We start from the raw sequence: 21,290 nt of genomic DNA on the forward strand, positions 1-21,290 counted from the left end.
TACCTAGTTTTAAATGAGCACATTTAAATGGGTCTATTCAAAAGCTGCCCATAACAAGACCTTTTTTCTCAATATGGCCAGGAATGGGATTCACACCTGTCTGTTTTTTTGAAATGTCAGATTTAACTTACATATCTTTTGTTACATTCAGATGGAGTGTTTATTTCAGTGCAGTCTTTCTTTTCTCCAGCTCTCCACTATTAGGGCGTTATGCTGGGAAATGAAGAGCACAAGGCCAAAACACCCTGAAATGACCATTATTTGTGCTTGTCAAGCACATCTCAATCTTTGTACTACTCTGTCATCTCCTGGATACCAAGAAAAATGTTTAAAGCTTAAAATTGCTCAAAAATTGAATCTGTGATGGGGACCCCACTCAGCTTTGCAGAAAAAGAATCACAGCAGAAAAAAAATCATAGAAGCATGGAATGGTTTGGGTTGGAAGGAACCATAAATCTCATCCCATTCCACCCCCTACCATCCCAGGCTGCTCAGAGCCCCATCCAACCTGGCCTGGGACACTTCCAGGGATGGGGCAGCCACAGCTTCTCTGGGCAGCCTGTGCCAGGGCCTCAGCACCCTCACAGGGAGCAATTCCTTCCCAATATCCAAGGCAAACCTACTCTCTTACACAACCCATTTGAGACCTAGTCTAAGAGAGTATTGATCTGTTGGTAAACAGATTTGTACTGCCAAAGCCTGACCAATGCAAATGCCACTTTACCACCATTCATTTATTTAAATGACAAGGTGAGGCATCTTGGAGATTTGGTTTAACAAAATCAAGGATAATCTGGTAATGTGCAGGTCCATTGAAGTGTTTGAAGCAGCTGATAATCTTACTTTTCTTGGGCAGTCTTGGAAAAAGTATAATTGACAATGGGTGGTCATAAAATAAAAATAAATATACGTAAATTAAAAGAAACAAACCACCAGTTTTCTAACTCCTGTTATGTACAAATAAGAATGTAGCCTCTGGTGGCCAGAAGAGCCATGAAAGCACTGTACCTTCTCTGTGGACATAAATTTGGTACGTGTTAAATATCCATATGGTCTGGGAGGGCAACACTGAGATAATAGCCTATGGCAGGTTAGAATGAAAATACTTGAAAAAAAAAAAAAAAATATATATATACACATACGTACATATATATATATATATATATATATATATATATTTTTTTTAAGGATAGGAAACATGAAAGTCATTGCCAAATTATTACACCCAGCTGATTTACCTTTGAATGTGCCTCAGCTTACCTCCCATCTCCTTCCCCACAGGTAACAAACCTACAGCAGCTAAAAGCGAGCAATGTGGGTTTGGCTCTCTCACACAGCCTATAAAACCTGTGGCTGTTCATGCCCCTGGTATAATCCCAGCTGTGAGCTCTTTTGGTAGCTCTTTGCAGCCTCTCAGTCCCTGCCAGCCCCACCACGAGCCATCCCAGCCCATCAGTGCCCTCTCCTCCTGCGCTGGTTCCTGCCAGGCGCTCTCAGGAGACTCTCCCGGTATTTGGTGCTGCTGAGGAACAGCCGGACCATCTCGTGGTCCTTGTTATCCAGCACTCTGGGCAGAAAGAGAGAGGATTTCTGTGTCCTGCGCGTTTTGAAGCCCCTCCTGGGTCGTCCCTTGCCGTTGATGGAGAGGTACCAAAGTCTCTCGGCGCTGGCCCTGCGCCTGCCGCCCGCCCGGCTGGGCACAGTCCGGTACAGGCGCGAGGCGTAGGTGTTGTAGCCCAGTTCGTGGATCCTCTCCACGAACTCACACTCTGAGTTGTAGCTCTCCTGGGGAGGAAACATGGGGAAAAAATAAATATAGTGGATATTTTCACCCCCGACAAAGGGGAGAGAATGATGAGGAGGACTCCATCTTATTGGAAGGCAAGTTAATCACTTTATCATACTATTATTATAGTATATATTATATTATATTATGTTATATTATATTATGCTATCTTACGTTATGTATATTATATTATATTATATTATATTATATTATATTATATTATATTATATTATATTATATTATATTACATTATATTACATTATATTACATTATATTACATTATATTACATTATATTACATTATATTACATTATATTACATTATATTATATATTACATTATATTACATTATATTACATTATATTACATTACATTACATTATACTATTTATCCCCGACGAAGGGGAGAGAATGAAGTGGAGGACTCCATCTTATCAGACGGCTAATTAATTACTTTATTATACTATTAATATATTATATATTCATATATATTTTATTATTATATTATATTATATTATATATATTTTATATATATATTATACTATTTATCCCTGACAAAGGGGAGAGGATGATGAGGAGGACTCCATCTTATCAGAAGGCTAATTAATTACTTTATTATACTATTATTATATTATATTATATTATACATTATATAGTTATTATACTATTATTATGTTATATTATATTAGATATTGTCATATTATATATTATTATCTTATAAAACTATTATTCTATGCTATATTACACTTTATTACATTACATCTAAACTGAATCTGCCAAGCACACAACTGCACAGCATCTCATGACTGTCAGCCCACAGTCCCAACACACAGACACACACACACTTGGCCCTGACAGGCTAAGGAAGCAAACACCATCACTGTGGGTTAACAATCTCCATATTGCATTCTGCTTTGGCACAACACAGGCACAGCAGATGAGATAAAAATTGTTTTTCTTTTCTCTGAGGTTTGGAGCATGTGAAACCCAGAAATATTCTTGAGAAGAATTGCACCTTGCTTTTCTCTGTGAAGAGAAATGTGGCAACAAAAAAATCTTAAGCCAGACTCTCCTCAGTTTTAGGATAAGGACAGCAACTCACTTGGTAAGAAAACCACAGAAGGCAGGAGGGAAGTGCTGAGCCTGAGCAAGGCGCTCCCTGTCAGCAGGGTGAGCACACTCTGTGCACCAGAGACCCTAGGGAGCAGCCCCAAAACCAACTGAAAACAAAAAGGTGGCATGCGAATAGGAGTGAATAGCTCTACTGATTGTTCAGCTGTAATTTTTTTTGTGGTTATCAATTTATTGCAGCTGTGAAACTGGACAGATTATTTAATTGCTGCCTATCAACCTCTGCTATCTATTGAAAAGGTAAAATCCTGCAGTGTAATGTAAAAAGTGTCTCTTCAATTTGTGTATTAGTCATTAGATACACTTGCAGTCTGTCACATCCAGTTCAGACTGGATGTTTGAGCAGTAAAACATACCTTTATGGAGCTTCTCTGTCAGCATAACAAAAGGAAAGCACACTCTGCCTACCAGTGTGCCCCTCCAAAATGCCAGGCTGCTCCTTTATCACAAACTGTAAGGCACAATACGCACCTGTCCCAGTTGCTCACATTTCACATCATCTGTCCAAAATTGCCCCTTTTCACCTGCTCCTTGACTGGGAGACCTCTCTGCTAAAGCCTGGCACGAGGAACTCCTTCCCCCTCCCTGGGAGCAGGAGAACCAGCACACACAAAGGACCCCCCACACTGCCCATCTTTCCTTAACTCCAAACCCACCCTTGCTCCACCTGTGGGATTAAGATTTCAGGATCTAAAATGTGGGAAGCACAGAGGCAGATAGAAACCACCACCATGGGTTTTTATTTTTCCTTGTCTGGAGGGTGTGGAAAGGGCTCAGGTAGCCAGAAAAGCCCAGACCCCATGAGCAACTTGTCTTTAGTGCTGCTCACTCCCCTGAAACATTGATGAGCGTTTAACAAGGTTTTAAAAGACTCCACATGTCCTGGCTTCCCAGCTGTGCAACGGAAGCGCCCTCCCTTGCAAGGACAAGGCTTTCAGATGCTGTGGTGCTGGAGCCCACACAGCCACCAGATGTAGGTGGATTTGTCCTGCTGCCTGCCTCCCTTCTGGATGGGGAGGGTTTCTCACACAGGATAAATCCAGAGGATTGTCACAATCTGCCAAGGGCACAAAGGAATTCTGCAGACTCAACAAACCCATCTTGTTGACATGGGGAAATGGGTGAAGTGAGGGATAATGAAGTTATTCCAATACCATTTCATCAAATGCTCCCTGGATAACAATCCCTGAATTAGCCAGGTTTTTTAACCAGGGGTCTTGCACAGGGTCTTGGGCTAGTGAAGGCAGTGAAGTCATTGGACAGGCAAGCAAAGACAGGAAGTTTCTCCTGAGCTGAGTCCTCCCCCCTTCCCGCTCCTGTGAAAAAAGCTGCAGTGGAATAGCATTGCCTGGATTGTCCCTCCAGCTCTGAAACATAAACCTGAACCAGTCTCTCTCAAACTTGAGCTGGAAGGGGACAAATTATCTTTTCAAGTTGTACAGAAACCTTCCATGGCTGATATTCTTTGGCTAGTGACAGATGAACAAACCAGAGATGAACAATCAGGAGATGGCTTGATGCTCCTACCACCAGAAAGGGAAGTCCAGGAGAAAAGAAGTCTCAGAGCTGTCCTGCTCCTGGCTTTTCTGCACTTTAGGAGAGGAGCTTTTTTTTGCTCAGAATTGGTTTAGTCTTATTTTAATTCAGTGCAAGTAATCTGAAGGGAAAAAAACCCTATTTTGAAGAAGAAAGAGAGAAAGATGAGAAAGAACTTGAAAAAAAAAACCATGAGTCCAAAAAATTTCTTTGGGGCAGATGCTGGCTCTGAACTGATGAAGGAGGTCCATTGAAAAATACACCCATTTCAATCAGAATATTAACCAGAAGCATCCAACTGGACAGCCTTAACTTCGGCAAGCAGAGCTACCATGCCCTCATTCCTCTTCAGCTGCATTTTCCTTGGCCAAACTCGTTTGCAGTGTGCAGTAGCAAAGAACACTCATCTTTACACACAGTCCCCTTAATCAGTGAGTATCACATGAGGCACATTAAAGGAACTGCCACTGCCAGAACATTCCTGAAAAGCTGGAGTTAAAGGTGTCAACCTGGGGAGGGACAGAGTTGATTGTGTCACCTACACTGGGTCCTGATGGGAAAAGATCACATTGCTCAAGGGTATGTCCTGTTGCTCAAATCAACAGAATTACATCTAATGACTTCTAGGAGGGAGCAAATTTCACCACAGCCATATTTCCCCTCTTCAAACCTGCTTCCATGCCCCAGGATTCATGGGGAAACTGCACAGTTTTGCTGTCCTGCAGTGAGAGATCACAAGATTGCTGGGATGTAATCAAAGACAGTGGAAGAAACTCAAGCAGGGAGATAATGTGTGTGGTACACGCTGACAAACGTGCCCTGGTATGTCCCTGAGTGTGAAGAAGTCTAGGCTGAAGTATTTTATTCACTCAGGGGAAATACTGTCTGGGCTGAGAAGGCAAGGCTCCCACTTACATCAGCACACCCCAGATTTTATCTCACAGATCAAGGAAAAAAAATTAGGTCAGAGGAGTAAAATAAGGTGTTTCTTTTCACCTTTATCTTCTTGCACCTTCTCCTTTTTGCTTTCCTTGCATAGCCCTGCCTTTTAGTACTGCAAATCCTTCCACTGCCCAGCCATAAGCTCTGTGCAAGGAAACTCCCATCAGGAGGCTGCTTTCTTGCAGCACCAATGCTCAGTTACTTGTGGACACTCTTTCCCTGACATGTCTCTGCAGGCATCCAAGATCCATATAAAACATGGACAATTCTGATATTCCACATACCTGTGGCTGTCCAGGCAGTAAGAAGGTAAGAACACAACTTTTCCCCCACTTTTAAGAATGCACTCACTGGTTGTCTGTAAGAATTTCAGGCAAAAACCTCTTGTAGCTATACCTCTTCTCTGGAAATGTGGATTTATAAGAAATCAGTGCTCCCCACTAGACCTGTTCCCCCCACAGGAAATGACAGGCACATGCCAGGCTTCCAGAAAACTTACTGATGCATAAAGTCTGCCCCTCTTGTTCATGGCCAGGTATCTGCCAGAGAACAGGCCCTTGATGGCAACGATTCCAACATCCACAGCAGTTATTTCCAGAATACCTCGAAACAGAATTAGGAGACGTGTTATTGCTCAGGTGTAATTTTTTGAGATACATTTGCATGGCTGCTTACCTGAGGAGTGTGATCTCACAGCTACCACTTGCTCACATAAAAATCAGGGCAATCATGTGAATGAAATTATTATTATTATTTGAAACAATACAAAGCAAGGATGATGAGGAAACTGCTCAAGACAAGGTGGACAAGAAACCCCAAGATGTCTGATTGAGATTGAGCTCTTTCAAAAATGGAAAAGATCTGACACTGAACTAGAGGTTCACTTAATCTTATATGTGTATAAAAAACTTTAAATCCTTTTTAATGCTTAGGTACACAAGAGCTCTTGACTTATTGAGGCCAGTCACAAAGCTCCCCATTTCAGGACAAAGCCCTTGCTGAGGTCTCCAGAGGGTGAACCAGAGCAAGGCTGCTGCATTTTAGAGCCATGAACATAATCATGAAAGGGACTTGAGATTTAGGAAGTCAGTGCTGCCCTCCAGACAAGGACTGTACGACTGTCTGAGACAAATTAAAAGGGAGGACTTTTTCAGGCCATCCAAGGTGGGGTCCTGTAACACGAGAAGTGTCGCAGGCAAGGCCGGTGCAACACCTGCCCAAATGTGCAGTCAAAGGTGCCAGGACACCCCTGGAGGCACAAATGACTCAGAGGAGGCTGTTGTACGTGCATGGCTCTCCACCAGGCTCGCTCAAACCCTGCTCTCAGTTCTCCAGCCATGGCCTGATGGCTCTGTACTTTCTATGAGTGCTTGAAAGCAAGAGGTGACCCTGGCACCCCAATCCCCTGCTGCCTTTTGAAAAGGCCGAAGGCAGAGCTGGGGCCCGTTCCCTGTGCAAAGCTGGATTGCTGGGAGCTCTGGGAGAGCTGGGCTGGGTTTGGCACAGCTGGTTTGAATCAGGCACCGGTTCGCTGCTGAAGGATGCCTCCTCCGGGCTGTGACAGCCAGGAGGATTTCTCTAGGAAACAGTGGTTTTCCTTTATGGACTTCAGACGCATCCCTGAGGTCTCCCTATCTCTGTGTGCCATCACCAGGCGGGATTTACGCATGCTGGGGTGGCGGTGCCCAGGCTGGGTGCGGGGGCGCCAGGGGCTCCCCCGGTGCTGAGCCCCGCTCTCCTCCCTCCTGCCGCCCTCGCACAAACCCCCTCACTCCCGGCATATCCGCTTTCATTCTAATTACCGCCGCTGCCCGGCACATGTCAGAGGGGACAGATGTGATTTAGCCGGCGGAGGCTCAAGCCCCCCGCGGGAGCCAAGCTGGGACGGGACGGGGACCCGCGGGCAGCTCCAAAGGGCTCCGGGATGGGCCCCAGGAGATGCCGTGCACCGGCGGGCCGGGCTGGGGCAGGGCTGGGGCAGGGCTGGCGGTCGGGTCCCCGCACCCTGCAGGGCGGGCTCGGGAGTTCCCCGCCCGGTTCGAGGGCCAGGGATGCTGCCAGCCCCAGGACAGGGGAGCTGCGCGTCCGGCGGTGCCAGCGGGGCGACTCCTGGGACGCCGAGGAGAAGGGAGGGGAGGGGGCCAAAGCCCCGACCCTGGAGGATACCCCTGGTCCCCGCCGAGGAGGCACGGGCGGGCAGTGCAGGGCGGGAGCAGCTTCACCACCGCCCCGTCCGCCCCGTCCAGCGGCCGCTGCAGAGCCGCTGCTGAGAGCGAGGGATCCCCGTTCCCGCCCCGCCCGGCCCGGGGGCAGCGGTGCGGGGCGAGGCGAACCCGGTACTCACTGAAGGCGCTGTTCTTCTCCAGGGTGCCGTTGATCCTGCCGCTGGGGTGGATCTGGAGGTGGTACTTGGTAGCACAGTAGAGCTTCCTGCGCCGGGGCGCTCCCCCGAGGTGCTCGTAGACGCCGCCGCGTCCCCCCGCATCCCGGCGCGGCCGGGGGGCGGCTCCGGCGGGCTCGGGCACGGCCGCGGCCCGCCCCGGGGAGCACGGCTCCTGCAACAGAGTCAGGAGCAGGATCCAAATTATAACCATTGTGGCATGGTGGCCGCAGCGCTCAGTCTGCTGGGGAAAGCGAGGCTCGCAGCGAGTGGCACCAGGGATCCCATTAAAGCCGTCTTGCTAGCAGCGCGCCGGAGATGCCGAGCGCACGCTGCTTCGAGCCGCGCCGCATCGGCAAGATTTTATCAGCGTCGATCTGGCCCTTTTATCTGTCTCAGATTTACTTAAATCAATAGACATCGGCAAAGGCCACCGAAGAGTCCCAGCTGTTTGTGTTACATGCAGCTGCCGTGATCAGCCTTCTCCTTGGATTTCCAGATAGACAGACGGCATGCGTGAGACAGAGAGGCAAGGAGGGAGAGAGGAAGGGAGGGAAGGAGCCGCTGAATTTCGTCAGGAGACTGCGGGGAAAATAGTTGATCGACGGAGCATAGAAATAAAAGGAGCTTCCTGCAACAATAGCCTGATCTGCGACCAATTGATACAGAGCAGAGGAGGCAAAAGGTATCAGTCTCGTGTGAACTCCCAGAGTGCAGCGTGGATAAAATTACACAGCATCTCTCTCTCTCTCTCTCTCACCCTGCCGCCGCCGCGCACACCGCACACCCCCGCACGGGGGCCGGCTGCGCCCGCCGCCCGCCCCGCGGACCCTCCGCCGAGCGGAGGCCCCGCGCTCCGGCAGTGATGGGGGGATGATGCTCCAAGGGAGCATCCTCGGGAGGTGGCTTTGGGGAGTGCGCGTGTTAAAGGATGAGGAGTGAAGGAGGGGGTGCGGGTCCCGGCTCCCCGGGAGGCGCTGGGGGCAGAAACACCCCCGTGGCTCGCACTCGGGATTCGCTCTGCGTGTGCGGGTCCCCTGCTCTGCCCCCGGTGAGCAGAACAAACAGCTATTCCTAAATCATTCAGCTCACGCTTAGGACTATTAGGCGTTGTTTAGATAGAGCTTTCAGGATTTAATCATTCCCAAATTAACTTAGCCAAAGTAAGGCCCGGCAAGCGTTCTGATGTACATCCCTGAGTGCATTTGCAAGAAGTCGTAGCTAATCCTTTTCCTTGGCTCCTGGAAAGTCTCATTAGCTGGCGCGGAGCTGCCCTCGCTACCCTGTCGCTTCACACCACTGCCTACACTTTCAAAAGAGGATGGAGCTACCTATAAATAAATATAAAAGAAGGCAAAAGGTTCAACAGCTCCGTGAATTACGCTGTCCCTGCGTGCTCCTCAAAGGCAGCTCGTTAATTAGATTTGCATCTGAAACAGGCAAGTAGGAGTTTTGGGGAAGTGTTTGAGAGATAATTAGTATTAATGTGCTTGAAGGGCACACAAATACACCTTTGAAGTGAGTCACGTCACAATTCCAGCGTTTGACCTTGATCAATATAATTTTTTTTTTTTTCCGGAACTGGCGAACATGAAGGGGTCTATAAATTTTTTAAAATACCTTCCTATGTAGAGTAGGAGGATTTTCTTACACGTTAAAGACTTCTTTTAAAAGGGAAGCTTTTACTAGCGCGAAAATAAGGGAAGGGGTACGACCTTTTCCTAAAAGGAATGGTAGGAGGACTAAACTGTCTCGAAAGCTACTCCCCGTTTTAAGCTGCGCTTAATATTTAGTAGTTCTTCAAGGCTAAAAGGATTTTCATTATACAGTCGTCTGGAATAAAAGGAAACACACAAAAAACCCCACAAGCACCCTCTCCGCCATTACCACCCTTCCTCCCCCTTTTCTTCTCCACAAGTTAAGCCCCAGCCTCACAAGGAGAGTTTGATCTGGGGATGATAAATGTTTGTACAATTAATTCTTTATTGCTGTTCTCCTACAATGCCCCTGCCAGGCAGTCAAGTGGTCCCAGTGTATCCACTGGAAGCTAAAAAAGCAGTATGTGCAAGTAAAAATATGAAAATCTTAAACATTCAGGACCCCAGTTTTGGAGTGTAGGAGGTGAGGGGAGAGGGGTGTTGCTTGCGGGCCAAATCCTCCAGTCTCTCCTAGAAGAATCACCTCTGTGGAAAACCTTCCTCTCGGGAATGCTCCGCAAATGTCTCCTGGGGACTCGTAACCTCTGACGAGCTACGAGACAACTGAGGCAACAGAGAAATAACTCTTAACGTGCCACGAGTCTCCTGAAAGATGCTTTCACCGGCACCGCTTGAAGAGAAGAGAAAGCACAATTACTGACAGTAATTACAGCAATCTCTTAAGAGCAAACCTGGGCTCTGTCCCGAGCCTGGTGCATCGCCCTGTGGATGCGCATCTGACATTTTCCCGTTCGGCATTCGCAGGGCATTTTCATCAGCTCTCCGATAAAAGCCCCCCACCAATCCCGCAAGATCCTCCTCCCGCCCCCCACTGCAGCAATAAACCCCGAAGACCAGTGGGTGGAAGAGTAACACGCTAATGACTTTTGCTCAAATTGTTTCCATCTTGATCACATTTTCATAATTAGCGCCATCAGCCGCAAATCTTTCCGCCCTGGGCATCTGCCGCAGCCAGGCTTCCCGAGCGATGTGGATTCCGCTTGTTAGGGAGGGGAGCACTCGCAGGTCTATCATTAATGGTCCCCCTTTCAAATGAAACCAGCCCGACCTCCGCGGAAATATCAAAGGACCCTAACTACCTCGTCTCAGCCGGAGCAGCGCTCCCAAAGTCGTTTCGCTCTGCTCAGACATCTCTACAATAAAACATAAGCCCACTCTTGTATATTTTAAGTTTGTCTGGTGACCATTTCTGAAAACAAAAAGGGTCCCTTTGATGTGGCCTGATTCTAACAGGGCCTGCGACGTCAGATGTGGTCCACCGAGTCTTTCTGGAAATATTTTTAATTATGCCCCAGAGCTCCCTGTAGCCCCAAAGTAATAATCAGAGAGCGGTTCGAGTCTGTCACTTCACGTGGCGGGGGGGGGGGGGGGGGGAGAAGAGGCTCTAGACCGTACCTAACTAAATCAGAATTACGGCTGATAATGATCTTCTAATTCTCTCGAAGTGTGTGATGTTAAATGGAACGCGGTAGGGATCTGTTTTGTTTTGTTTTTTTTTTTTTCTTTGCTAACGGAGTATTTTGAAGGCTTCTTTCAGTTCAGCCATAAACCCAAGCGTTCCTCCCGCAAAGCCATTGGGTGAAAGCGAGTATTTGAGACAGAGACAGTTTTTACCCTTGTAAGCACGTGAAGCACTCGTACCCTGAACTAATTACCCTCCGAGAAGGAAAATAAATAAATAGCCATAATAAATAAATATATATTCGGATATGGACGTCTAAGATCTTTATGGAGACACAATTTTTATTTAAGTATTACCTAAACGTAAACCTTAAAAAAAAAAAAAAAAGAGAGAGAAAAAAAAAGGCGAAACTTTGAAAGCGCTATCTTTAAGCTGTAATAAACTTCACAAACACCCATCTTGCAGCGATGGGGCTGTGAATCAGGATGTGCTGCCCCTCCGAGCCCAGCGCTGATTTACGACCGGCCCGTTACTCGAAGGAGAAGGAAGTCACAATTTGTAGAGCAATAAATACCGAGGCGGTGGGCGGAGCCCCCAGCAGGGAAAAAAAAAAAAAAAAAAAAAAGAAAGAAAAAGAAAAAAAAGAAAAAGAAAAAAAAAAAGAAAAAAAAAGTCGCTCTCCTTCTCCAATTAAAAATCCATCCCAGCTCAGCTGCGGAGCGTGGGAAGGTCCCAAAGAAAACAGGCGCGGTGCTGACGAGGTGTTTGTTTGCGATGTGCTAATGGCATCTTCCGAACGGAGCTTTCCTCCCTGCTGCAGACCCCGCACACCTGCTGACACCGGGAAGAGCCCCTAAAATCCAATTGATTTCATTCGGCCGTATTTTGTTTTCTTTGTGCTGTCCTGGCGGGGTTATCTGCACCCCGCGAACAATATAATCTTGTTTAAATGACTTTCCAGACCACACAGCATCGCGCTACCCTGGTCCATAGGGGCGGGCAATGCTCTTCATTGTATTGGACACTGGCAGCTCCCCGAAAGCAGGATGCAGGCAGGGTGGAGGAGGAAGAAAGCTCCCGAGAGGAAATTCACAACTTCTGAAGTTCAGGTTGCTTTTCCAGGTGGAGAGAATAAGATATAGGCAATTTCCAATGAAAGCACACAGAAAGAAAGCTCTAAGATAAGAGCTTTTTTAACACATAAAAAGCATGAAATTATTTTTCCCTTTATCCACTCATATGAAATGTTTTTCACTTTTATAGTAAATTTTTTTGCAGTTTATGAACAAACAATCTGAGGTCTTTAGGACGACACAGCTGATTCTACACATATTATGTGAGCTACTCCTATATTGCCCTTCAGACAGTAAATTAGTTTACAAGTTTTGATATTTTGTATTTCAGTTAAAATAGTAAATAATTTAGATCTATTGTTGTTGTTGTTGTTGTTGCCATTATTAATATTTCAAGATGCAAGTGCCTAAATTCCTTACTCCTACTAAATTCCTGCCAAAGTTGGTGAGCTTCTCTGTCTGAGGACCAAGGGATTAATCCTTCATTCAAAGTCCATGGAATTCACTAAGAGCCTTTTCTTTAATGCCAGTGAATTTGGATCAGGCCCAGTCTTATTACCAAAAAAATTATTTTCTGTCATGCTCTGATAATCTCTTAATGGTTTACTAAATGAAAATACTCAAAACAATGAATGCAGCAACATTAAAGGAGGAAAAACCCCAACTTTCTACCCTCTGTTGCTTACTCCTTTTCAACACAAGACACAGAGGAAACAGTAGAAGAAATGTAACAGAGAAAAATGTGCGGTGGTGAGGTTTAGACGACTGTCACGTGGCTGGGACAGATCTGCGGCAGGCTCAAAGCAGGCTACAATGGGGATATTCAGACTCATGCAGAACTGTAAAGTACAGCCACAAAAATAACCAAAGACATAAGGGGTAGTCCAGAAGAGGAGAGAGGGAGTGTGAAAACGACAGAAATGTCATTTGGTGATAACCTGCAAACCGTGTTAGCATACCTGCTTCACACCTTTGGTATCTCAATCCTCACTTAATAGCCTGAAAATAGCCAGGAAAAACTTTACTCCCTTTTTTTTTGGTAACACAGCTCGTGTTTTTGAAATCAAAGAGTTTCTTCTGATTTACACCGGAGCCTGATGTACCTGGGAGAAATGTCTGGCCCATATCCACGATGAAATTGCACTTTGTGCCTGAAGGACCTGCTGCTCAGATAAATCTCCTACTACTTTTAGAATTTATCCCCCCGTTGCTTTCACAATCAGAGGCTTGTTAGGATCTCACTCAGCCCTGCAGATCTTTGGGAATTGGGTTACCTGGAGATAAAAGATCTCTCTCTCTCTCTCCAAGCTGTGCCTGGATCGACACTTTGCAAAATCAGATGACAGGCAGAGGGGTCAGGCCTAGGTCTGTGAAAAACCTGGAAGTGGCTGCCTTAGGGAAATGCCCCATGCATGGACATTTGTCCCTGGGGGAGAGAACGCTGGTGCCGGGAATGATCCACTCCACCATGAAGATCAGCAACTGCTGCATTTAAACTCTTCTGGGAAGACCACTTCAGATCAAGGTTTGCATATCTGACTGGGGTTTTCCCAAAAATCCCACCCATGGTTCTATGTTGTTCTCAGAAGACCATGATGCAAAGTGTCTTAAAGTTCCTCCTGTCCCCAGGGATAAGCAATGGGGCCAAGGAATCAGGAGAAATACAGGCAAGGAAAGGCTATGTGATTTTAAAAGTCTAAAAAAAGCTGATGTAGGGAACAACAGAAACACAAAGTTAGTAGCTTAGATGAATTTCAGCAGAATTCCTCTTTTCCCACAGGGGAAGAGGTGAGGCAGCACACAACCCAGGATGCCACAGAGCAATGGTGAAAGGGAAAGGTGCAGTGCAAAGAGGAGCAAGCTGAAAGGCTAGTTCCCTTTTGTACTCCCTGCATTTTTCTCTCAGAGCCTGGGTGGGACACAAAATGGAGCCATGAATAACTCCTCGGGGTACAGGTATGTGAGTTTATCTCTAGAGCCCATATCCCTAAGGCCTCTCTGGTTCCTGGGTTTCACACGGTGGCCATGACCTCTGTGTTCCACCTCTGGGGCAGGTGGCAGGCACTCAGGACACACCTGGAGAGGCTTGGGATGGAATTAGTGCTATTTTGCTCCTCTCCAGAAGCTCTGCAATCAAGGAGAATGTGGGATCAGGCTCTGGGGGTTAGCCAAGCCAGCAGGAAAGTGGCCTCTGCTTGATATGGACCCTTCCCAAAGTGGGCACCTGGAACTCCATAGAGGAAATAAGCTGCTGAGAAAAAAACACATATTACCTGTCTTCATCTTTTTTTCCTATTTTGTGAATGCAGAAGTCCTACTACTTAAATCCTCAAAACAAGCCAAGCCAACAAGGAGAAATTCATCTCTCCTGTTCTGCCACTGGTTACCCCACGTTAGCAGGTGTGGCCTCAGTTCCTCTGGTGCTCCTCTGCAGCACTTAACAAATTATTTTCATAGCAGTTCCATTAATTAGGGTACTAATCAACTGATTAATACCATGTTCTAGATATCCTGTACATAAGACAGTGCATCTAAGAAAGCATGGGGTAGATAAGACAATTTGGGTCTCTTGTTTCAACCCAATTTGGCCGCCTGAGCTGCTAGACCTGAAGGTGTATCTTTCACCTGTAACATAAAGAGGGAGTTTCAATAATTGAACAGTGTGTTATCTCAGTGCACCTTCTAATCTGAGACAGTCTTCTACAATTTCTTCTGTCCTCAGAAAAAAATGTCATAGAAGTGGTGACCCAAATTAGCAAAATTATCCAAAATAAATAAAATGTGCCTGGAATGCCTCAGAAGGAGGGTGCAGGTGCAAGTTGTGAGAGGTGACATCCCAGAAATGGACTGAGGGCTGCCTGTGACAAAGCTGGTGCTGCAAAGTCACAGGGGAAGGGCTCTACCCAGCCCCTCTCTACTTGCAGCCTCTGGTTTAAATCAGTGATTTTTAGCCACAACAGATATTTTGCCACTGATCAGGGCTTTTTGGAGGCAGAGTGATGTGGTGTGATGATCAGTAAAAGAGGTCAGAGCATTTTCTTTCCTGGAGGTTGCACTGCAGAGCTGCAGTGCTGTGTGACTCAGGTACCTGTGCTCAGATCCCACCTTCCAGGGAAGCCCAAGTGTGCACACAAGGGCCAGCTCTGGGGAGCCTTTGTACTGCCAGCATCCCACATGTGCTGGGAGCCACCAGGGAATTTTCAATGGGTGCTTTTCCCAGTGCTTCTTCGGCAGCAATCTCTCTTTCCTTGCAATTGAGGGATATAAGCTCATAAACTCAGGTCAGCAAAACTTGGATCTAATGACCAATATTATTTTTTGTGTCTCTAAACCTCATAGCCACATCTGAATCCCCTTCACTGTTTTCTTTCAGGTGTTTTTCTCTCCTGAAAATAAACAAAAATATAAAATCTGCTTTCTCTCCTCTAGCTGGGATGGCTGAATGGTAAGTATAGTTGATTTTTTTCTGAAATAAAAAAAAAATCAGAGATTCCCAGGATAGATGAGTTGCATCCTATACATGTGGCATCTTGGAGAGCTTTACTAAGACCTTTTTTTGGCAGGTATGTACAGAGCAGAGTTTTCCTGTGGCTCACCTAAAAGGAATTGATGCATCTGTCAGAATACATTCTTTAGTGAGTTACAGGAGGCAGAGTCAGCACTTATTTGTGTTCTTTTGTGTCTTTATGTTTGAGCACTGCTTTCTCCAAAGGGTGTTTGTTGCCATGAATCTCTCCTTGGTAATCCAGTTATTTGTCCTTAACAGACCACCTCAATAATTAAAAAAAAAAAAAAAAAAAAAAAAAGGAAAAAAGGGTCTGTGGAAACTTTCAGGTTTATTTTCTTTTCTGAAATGACTTATCCTCTGATTTTAACACTTCACTACTAAACCCACTGACTGCCTGCTCAGACCATTTGAGGTTCCTATCCCAGGAACATTTTTCCCTCCTGCCCCATTCTGATATTTTTTTGTTTGAAAAAGGTAAATTGAAATGTGAAGAAGTCAGATCACTCACCTGAGGTGCAGGGCACCATCACCTGCTTGTTTCAGGAGCACCTTGTCCATTCATTTGTGAACGATGGTCCTGGGGCTGTGCTGCAGCTACATCTGAGTGCAACATTGCTCCTTAAAAACTGATACCTGGATCAGACCTCAATAGGGAATCTTGGACTATTTTTCTGAGCTTTCTCTCTGGATAATTTTGGTTCATAGGGCTCCTCTGAGGTAAATCAGTGAAGTTATTGTCAGACAAACATCCAGATCGAAAGAGAACAGTGGGTTTTATAATCACCCAAATTTTCCTGAAGCAGAATGCAAACAGTTGCAAAGAATTATTTGCTTTCATCTGAAATTTTGAGGTTGCAAATGTATTTTTTTTTTTCAGGTCACTCATTAAAATCTATTCTTTGCCCAGAAAGAAGGACACCCATCTCTGAGCAGACACACAGACACAGACGCACACAGGCACACCTGCAGCCCCTATCCATGTGTAATGCCTGAACTTGCAAACTCTTTGTCATGGAAGTAATCTTTATTCACGTGAGCAACCCCACAAGACTATTCATGCAATGGAAAATTACTCACATGAGTAAAACTTTTGCAGAATCAGGTCCTGGATCTAACAACAGCATTTTAATTACAGACAATCCCCGAGCAATGTGTACAAAAGAGTTTTTTTCCTGGACAATAACAAAGGTTATTAGCCTGTTCTTTTTTCCCCTTCTTGCTCTTTGGTTTGAAAGGAGGCACCAATAATCCAAACCAAATAAAACTGACCTTTGAACCTTTTTTGCTGTACTTTTTCTCATGCCATGATTTCTTTAGTCTGTTAGTGATCTGTAGGCTCGTTCTGGGCTGCAGCCACTTTCCCAGACAGGACTGCCTTTCGTCCCCTGACAAATCACTGCTGAGCCCCTTTTGTCCTGCACCTCTTTGATCTCACCTGCCTGTCAGGCAGAAAAGAACTCCCGTACAGTCAGAATGCATTGCAAACAAATTGGCAACCATTTCATTCCTGTGCACCATTTTCAGCAGAGATCAAGATAGAGATAGAGAATTTTTAACCCTTTCTTTGACCTGCAGGACCGGGAGGGAATGCTCGGTTATGGCGGATTGATAAGGTAATTTATTAAGGAATAGAAGGATTAATAAAAACAGTGAAAAAAAAGCCCCAAAATCTCTCTAGGTCAGAATTGCATGGCATGTTCTCTCTCAAGCACAAAGGAGTTATTGCACAGTGGACAGTGCTATGCTCAGATACAAACTTTGTAGAAGATCGATTCCCTTTAATTGGACAGCTGCTTAGGCATAAACTAAAGAAACATAATAGGTATTCTCCAATGTGAATGAAATTAATCCTATTGTAAATAACCATCGGAGTATTTAAAGGGATATCTGAATCCTTTCCAATATCCAAACTTAGCCACAGGTGAGTTTCTTTCCCAGTTTAATCTCAGTAACTTTTAATGTTTAATTTTTTAAAAAATTGTACAGTTCTTCATCAGGTAAAGTTTAGAAATGACATTGTGTAGCAATTGGCAATGACTCTGTGCAATTCACTCTGTGATATTGGAGGAGTCCAGTCCCTGAGCTTGGATTTGCAGGATCATAAGTGTATTCCAGCTGTTTACCATTTATCTTCCCCCATGTGCCAGCCTCCTTCCACAGCAGCAGCCCTGTTGACCCAAAAGGCAGCTTTTTATCAAAACAACTCTCCACCTTTATTTTAGCCTAGTAGTACATGCTGTACTCAGAGAAAGGAAATTTAACACATCTCTCTCTTCTATTTAAAATGATTGAAAGAAGTACAAACTTTTGGAGAGAGCAAAGCCACACCAGTGATGAAAAGGAGAAAGAGCGTTCCAACCTCTTGTCACACATACATATGAATGAAACAGTGGCATTCTACACAAAAAATATTTAAATTGCATTTTATAGCTGAAAGTTCAATGTTTCTATTTTCCTGCCACGCTTACCTGATACAAACAGTAGTGATTATTATATATATATACATACATATACATACATATATACATATCCCCACATATTTGTTTGGTTTAGAGTGTGTAAATTTTTCTTTCAAGTGTTACTCTGCTGATTCCTCCACAAGGAGAGAATCCTTTATTTGGCAGAAAAAATAAACTTCTGAAATTAAAAGGAAAGAAGCTGTTTAAGAACTGGTTATAAATGTTAAAAGAAACTATTACCAAATAGTTTTGCTTCATAGTCTCAGTTTTGCTCCATTGTTCTGATGCCCTGATAATGTTTAATTTAAATATACGTGAGATAAAAATGCTGTTGCTTCTTGACAGTGAAGCACTGGATTTTTTTTTTTTTTTTTAAATTGACCTAAGTACAGCTTCATGTTCTGAAATCCCAGTCCTCAAAGCATGAGAGCAGAATCTCAGTATCAGCTAGATTTTGCTGGATGGGAAAAAATTGTTGGCTTGTTTACGTGTATCATGGAATGATGGAATCATGGAATGGTTTGGGTTGGAAGGGAATCAAAGATCATCCAGTTCCATTCCCCTTCCCACAGGCAGGGACATCTCCCACTAGACCAGATCTTCATCCAGCCTGGCCTTGAACAATCCCAGGAGTGGAACATTCCCAGGAGAGTGTCCTTCAATTTCCTTCAGTACATGAAAAAGGCCAGTCATGGTGGAGGGATTGAAGCACCTCTTGTGACCATACCCTTGGAAAATGGACAGGCTTCTGCATTTTCACATCTCATTCCCAAACAGGGTCAGGATCTTTTCAAAAGGATCCCTTCCTATCCCACCTTGCGGATCTTCTTCAAGGACATTTCATGGCCACCCTTTTTTTGGGGATGCCCTGTGTCTCCTAACCTGCACTCAGCCTTCAAGAAAAATCTTTGAGAATCCTCTTCAATTTGTGCAAAGCACAATTTTGTCCCACCAGCTGTTCAGCAGTTAATCCTAAATTGCATCATTTTTAGCAGGGAATTCTCTGTAATGGAACTCAGTAAGTTTGGAGTAAGGTCATTTTTCATGGAATTTCATGGGGATCCTGGTTGTGGCTGGGCTGGATCATCTAAGCCAGCTCTGAGAAGGAATAGACCCAATAAATATGTGGTACCTGTGGTGATGCTGCTGCTGTTAACCCCAGCTGAACTGCACTGCTGCAGGTACATTTATAGGGGAGATGGTAAACAAAATTCCATCTCAATTCAATCTATACAACAACTGGGAATAAAAATTCCACCGAGATGTTCCCAAAAGATGCCAGGGAGAAGTTCCTTCACCATAATGTTCTCCAGATATCTTTATGGCTACCAATGACCTTTCTGTTTTAGCCAGGTAAATTAGAGTATTTCTTAGAGCATTTCTTTGTTCTTATGAAGGGAAAATGCAGCTTGTGTTGGACCCGATGTGTGCAAAAGCCAGCTCCAAGTTACCTTTCCTATTAATTGTTTTGACTGACATTCTCCCCCATGTAACTCTACACACAGCTTTCAAACTAGGTTTGAAAACCTTTCCCCTACCTTTTTTTTTTTTAACCTGTTCCCATCAACTATTTAAGGTGCACTCACTATTTCTTCTTCTTCTTCCTTTTTTTTTTTTTTTTTGAGCCTGATTATTTATAATTAGTATTTTCTGCCCACACGCAATTGTGCTCTAAACTCTTTCACAGTGGGTTAATTCCCTGACATTAAAATCTATTCATTGACATCCAGAAGAAAAAAAAGTAAACATGTCTTTAAAGGATGGCATGAATGGCTGAATCAAGATTAGGTCCCCCCCCTTGTTAGTCCCTGATTTTCAGGGAAGCCGGCAGTCTTCAAAAATCAATTGTCTTCAAAGCTCCAAAAAGCAAAGGAATGAGCAGGGGTCAGACTCAAGAGCACCCCTTGTGCACCGAAGTTAACATTACCTAAGTACTTTAAACGATCACTAATTAGTGCTTTCAACCAGCACAGGGCTGAAATATCTTATTTGGCCATAAACAATTGTGTCAGGCAGACTGGGGCAGCAGAGTCAGCCTTCTGTCCCAGCCTGTGAGTAGGGAGAGCTCCTGGAGGAGCCAGCTCAGTCCCCTCTGCCATTGCTCCCAGCTGAGGTGGCCACAGGGCTCCTGCCTGGACATGCAGCTGCATTTCCTTCTTGCATTCCACGTTTAATACTGCCCTGTTTGCCTTCCATCAGGAGCAGGAATGCCCTTCTGTAGGAATTTAGGAATCTGGCAGTGAAAAAAAAAAGCATCAGTGCTGAGCATTTCAGAGAGAACTTGGAAAAATCCCTACAGTGTTCTTAAAAATAGCAGCAAAACAGTCAGAAAATTTTTATTTCCTAGCTGAGTTGAATTCAGTAAAGCTCAAGTTTACTACCCACTGTTGCATTTAAATGGGACAGGAGTATCTAAAGGAGCACAAAATTATTATTAAATACTGCTGGATGCTTGAATTTCAAATCAACAGCCCTAAATATTTTCTATTACACACACACAAAATGATCCTCAGATGGACATATAATCACTTTTAAGAGTTCATTTACAGATACCAAGTATCAGATTCTTGATGGAGGTATCATAAATAACTTGCAAAATGAATGCAGTGAGATGTGGGAATAAAGAGTGCACACAAAGACAAGGCTCCACCACAGCAAACTGGCATCTGAGCACCATTTATGAAAATGGAGCTTTATAATGACTTTGCTTTTTCAAAAACAGCAAACATTCACAGTATATTCATTGCTGTAAAGATGAGGGTACTTAGCAAGAAGTCAGTGGAGGTTCCAAAAGAGTTGGGCAAAGCTTTGACTTGGATCTCAGTCTGGAGTTTGCTGTGTTGTACAAATTAAATTTTCGTTTCTGGCAGCTATCACAGAATCAATTAGGAACCATGGAAATAATTAGATTGGGAAAGACCTCTGAGATCATGGACTCCAACCTTTGGCTGATCCCCACCTTGTCACCCAGGCCATGAGCCACATCCAGTCCTTCCTCGGACACCTCCCTCACATAAACTGCATTGAACCATGAAAAAACCCCCACCAACTTCTGTGATCATTAAAAAGCAATAATCAGGAAAAAAAGTGGGGCTGTGTCCCATAAAGAAGGGTAAAATCCTCTTTGTCCACCAGAAGACAGTGTCTGAATTTACAAATTAAAAAATAGTTGGGATGGTTTGAGTTTTTTGATTAAAAATAAATTTAGTGAAGACAAATTTGTTTTGAAGATGGAAACCCTGGATTGTTCATATCAACAGCAACAACAAAAATTCATGGAAAAAGATCTGCATAATACCAGCAAAAATCTTCAAAGTTCTACACTGGCTTCTTGTCTTTTCTTGACTCTGCCTGAATT

General features: G+C 44.5%; 1 protein-coding gene across 1 annotated transcript; it reads right to left on the reverse strand.

Annotated features, from left to right (window-relative positions):
- Window positions 1–1,452: 1,452 nt before the first annotated feature.
- FGF3 (fibroblast growth factor 3) lies at window positions 1,453–7,986 on the reverse strand. The gene is made up of 3 exons (XM_059848161.1): window positions 7,737–7,986; window positions 5,892–5,995; window positions 1,453–1,785 (listed from the first exon to the last, which is right to left on the reverse strand). The coding sequence occupies exons 1-3, from the start codon at window positions 7,984–7,986 to the stop codon at window positions 1,453–1,455; spliced, it is 687 nt and encodes a 228-aa protein (XP_059704144.1).
- Window positions 7,987–21,290: the final 13,304 nt, after the last annotated feature.

This window comes from Haemorhous mexicanus, chromosome 6, assembly GCF_027477595.1.
Source record: "Haemorhous mexicanus isolate bHaeMex1 chromosome 6, bHaeMex1.pri, whole genome shotgun sequence".
Lineage (NCBI taxonomy): Eukaryota > Metazoa > Chordata > Aves > Passeriformes > Fringillidae > Haemorhous > Haemorhous mexicanus.

Coding starts and splice junctions, on each gene's coding strand:
- FGF3 (XM_059848161.1), bottom strand. CDS start 7,986: ATGGTTATAATTTGGATCCTGCTCCTGACTCTGTTGCAGGAGCCGTGC. Junction 5,996..7,736: donor GGAGAAGAACAGCGCCTTCA/GTGAGTACCGGG, acceptor TTCTGTTTCGAG/GTATTCTGGAAATAACTGCT. Junction 1,786..5,891: donor GGGGCAGACTTTATGCATCA/GTAAGTTTTCTG, acceptor TTTCCTCCCCAG/GAGAGCTACAACTCAGAGTG.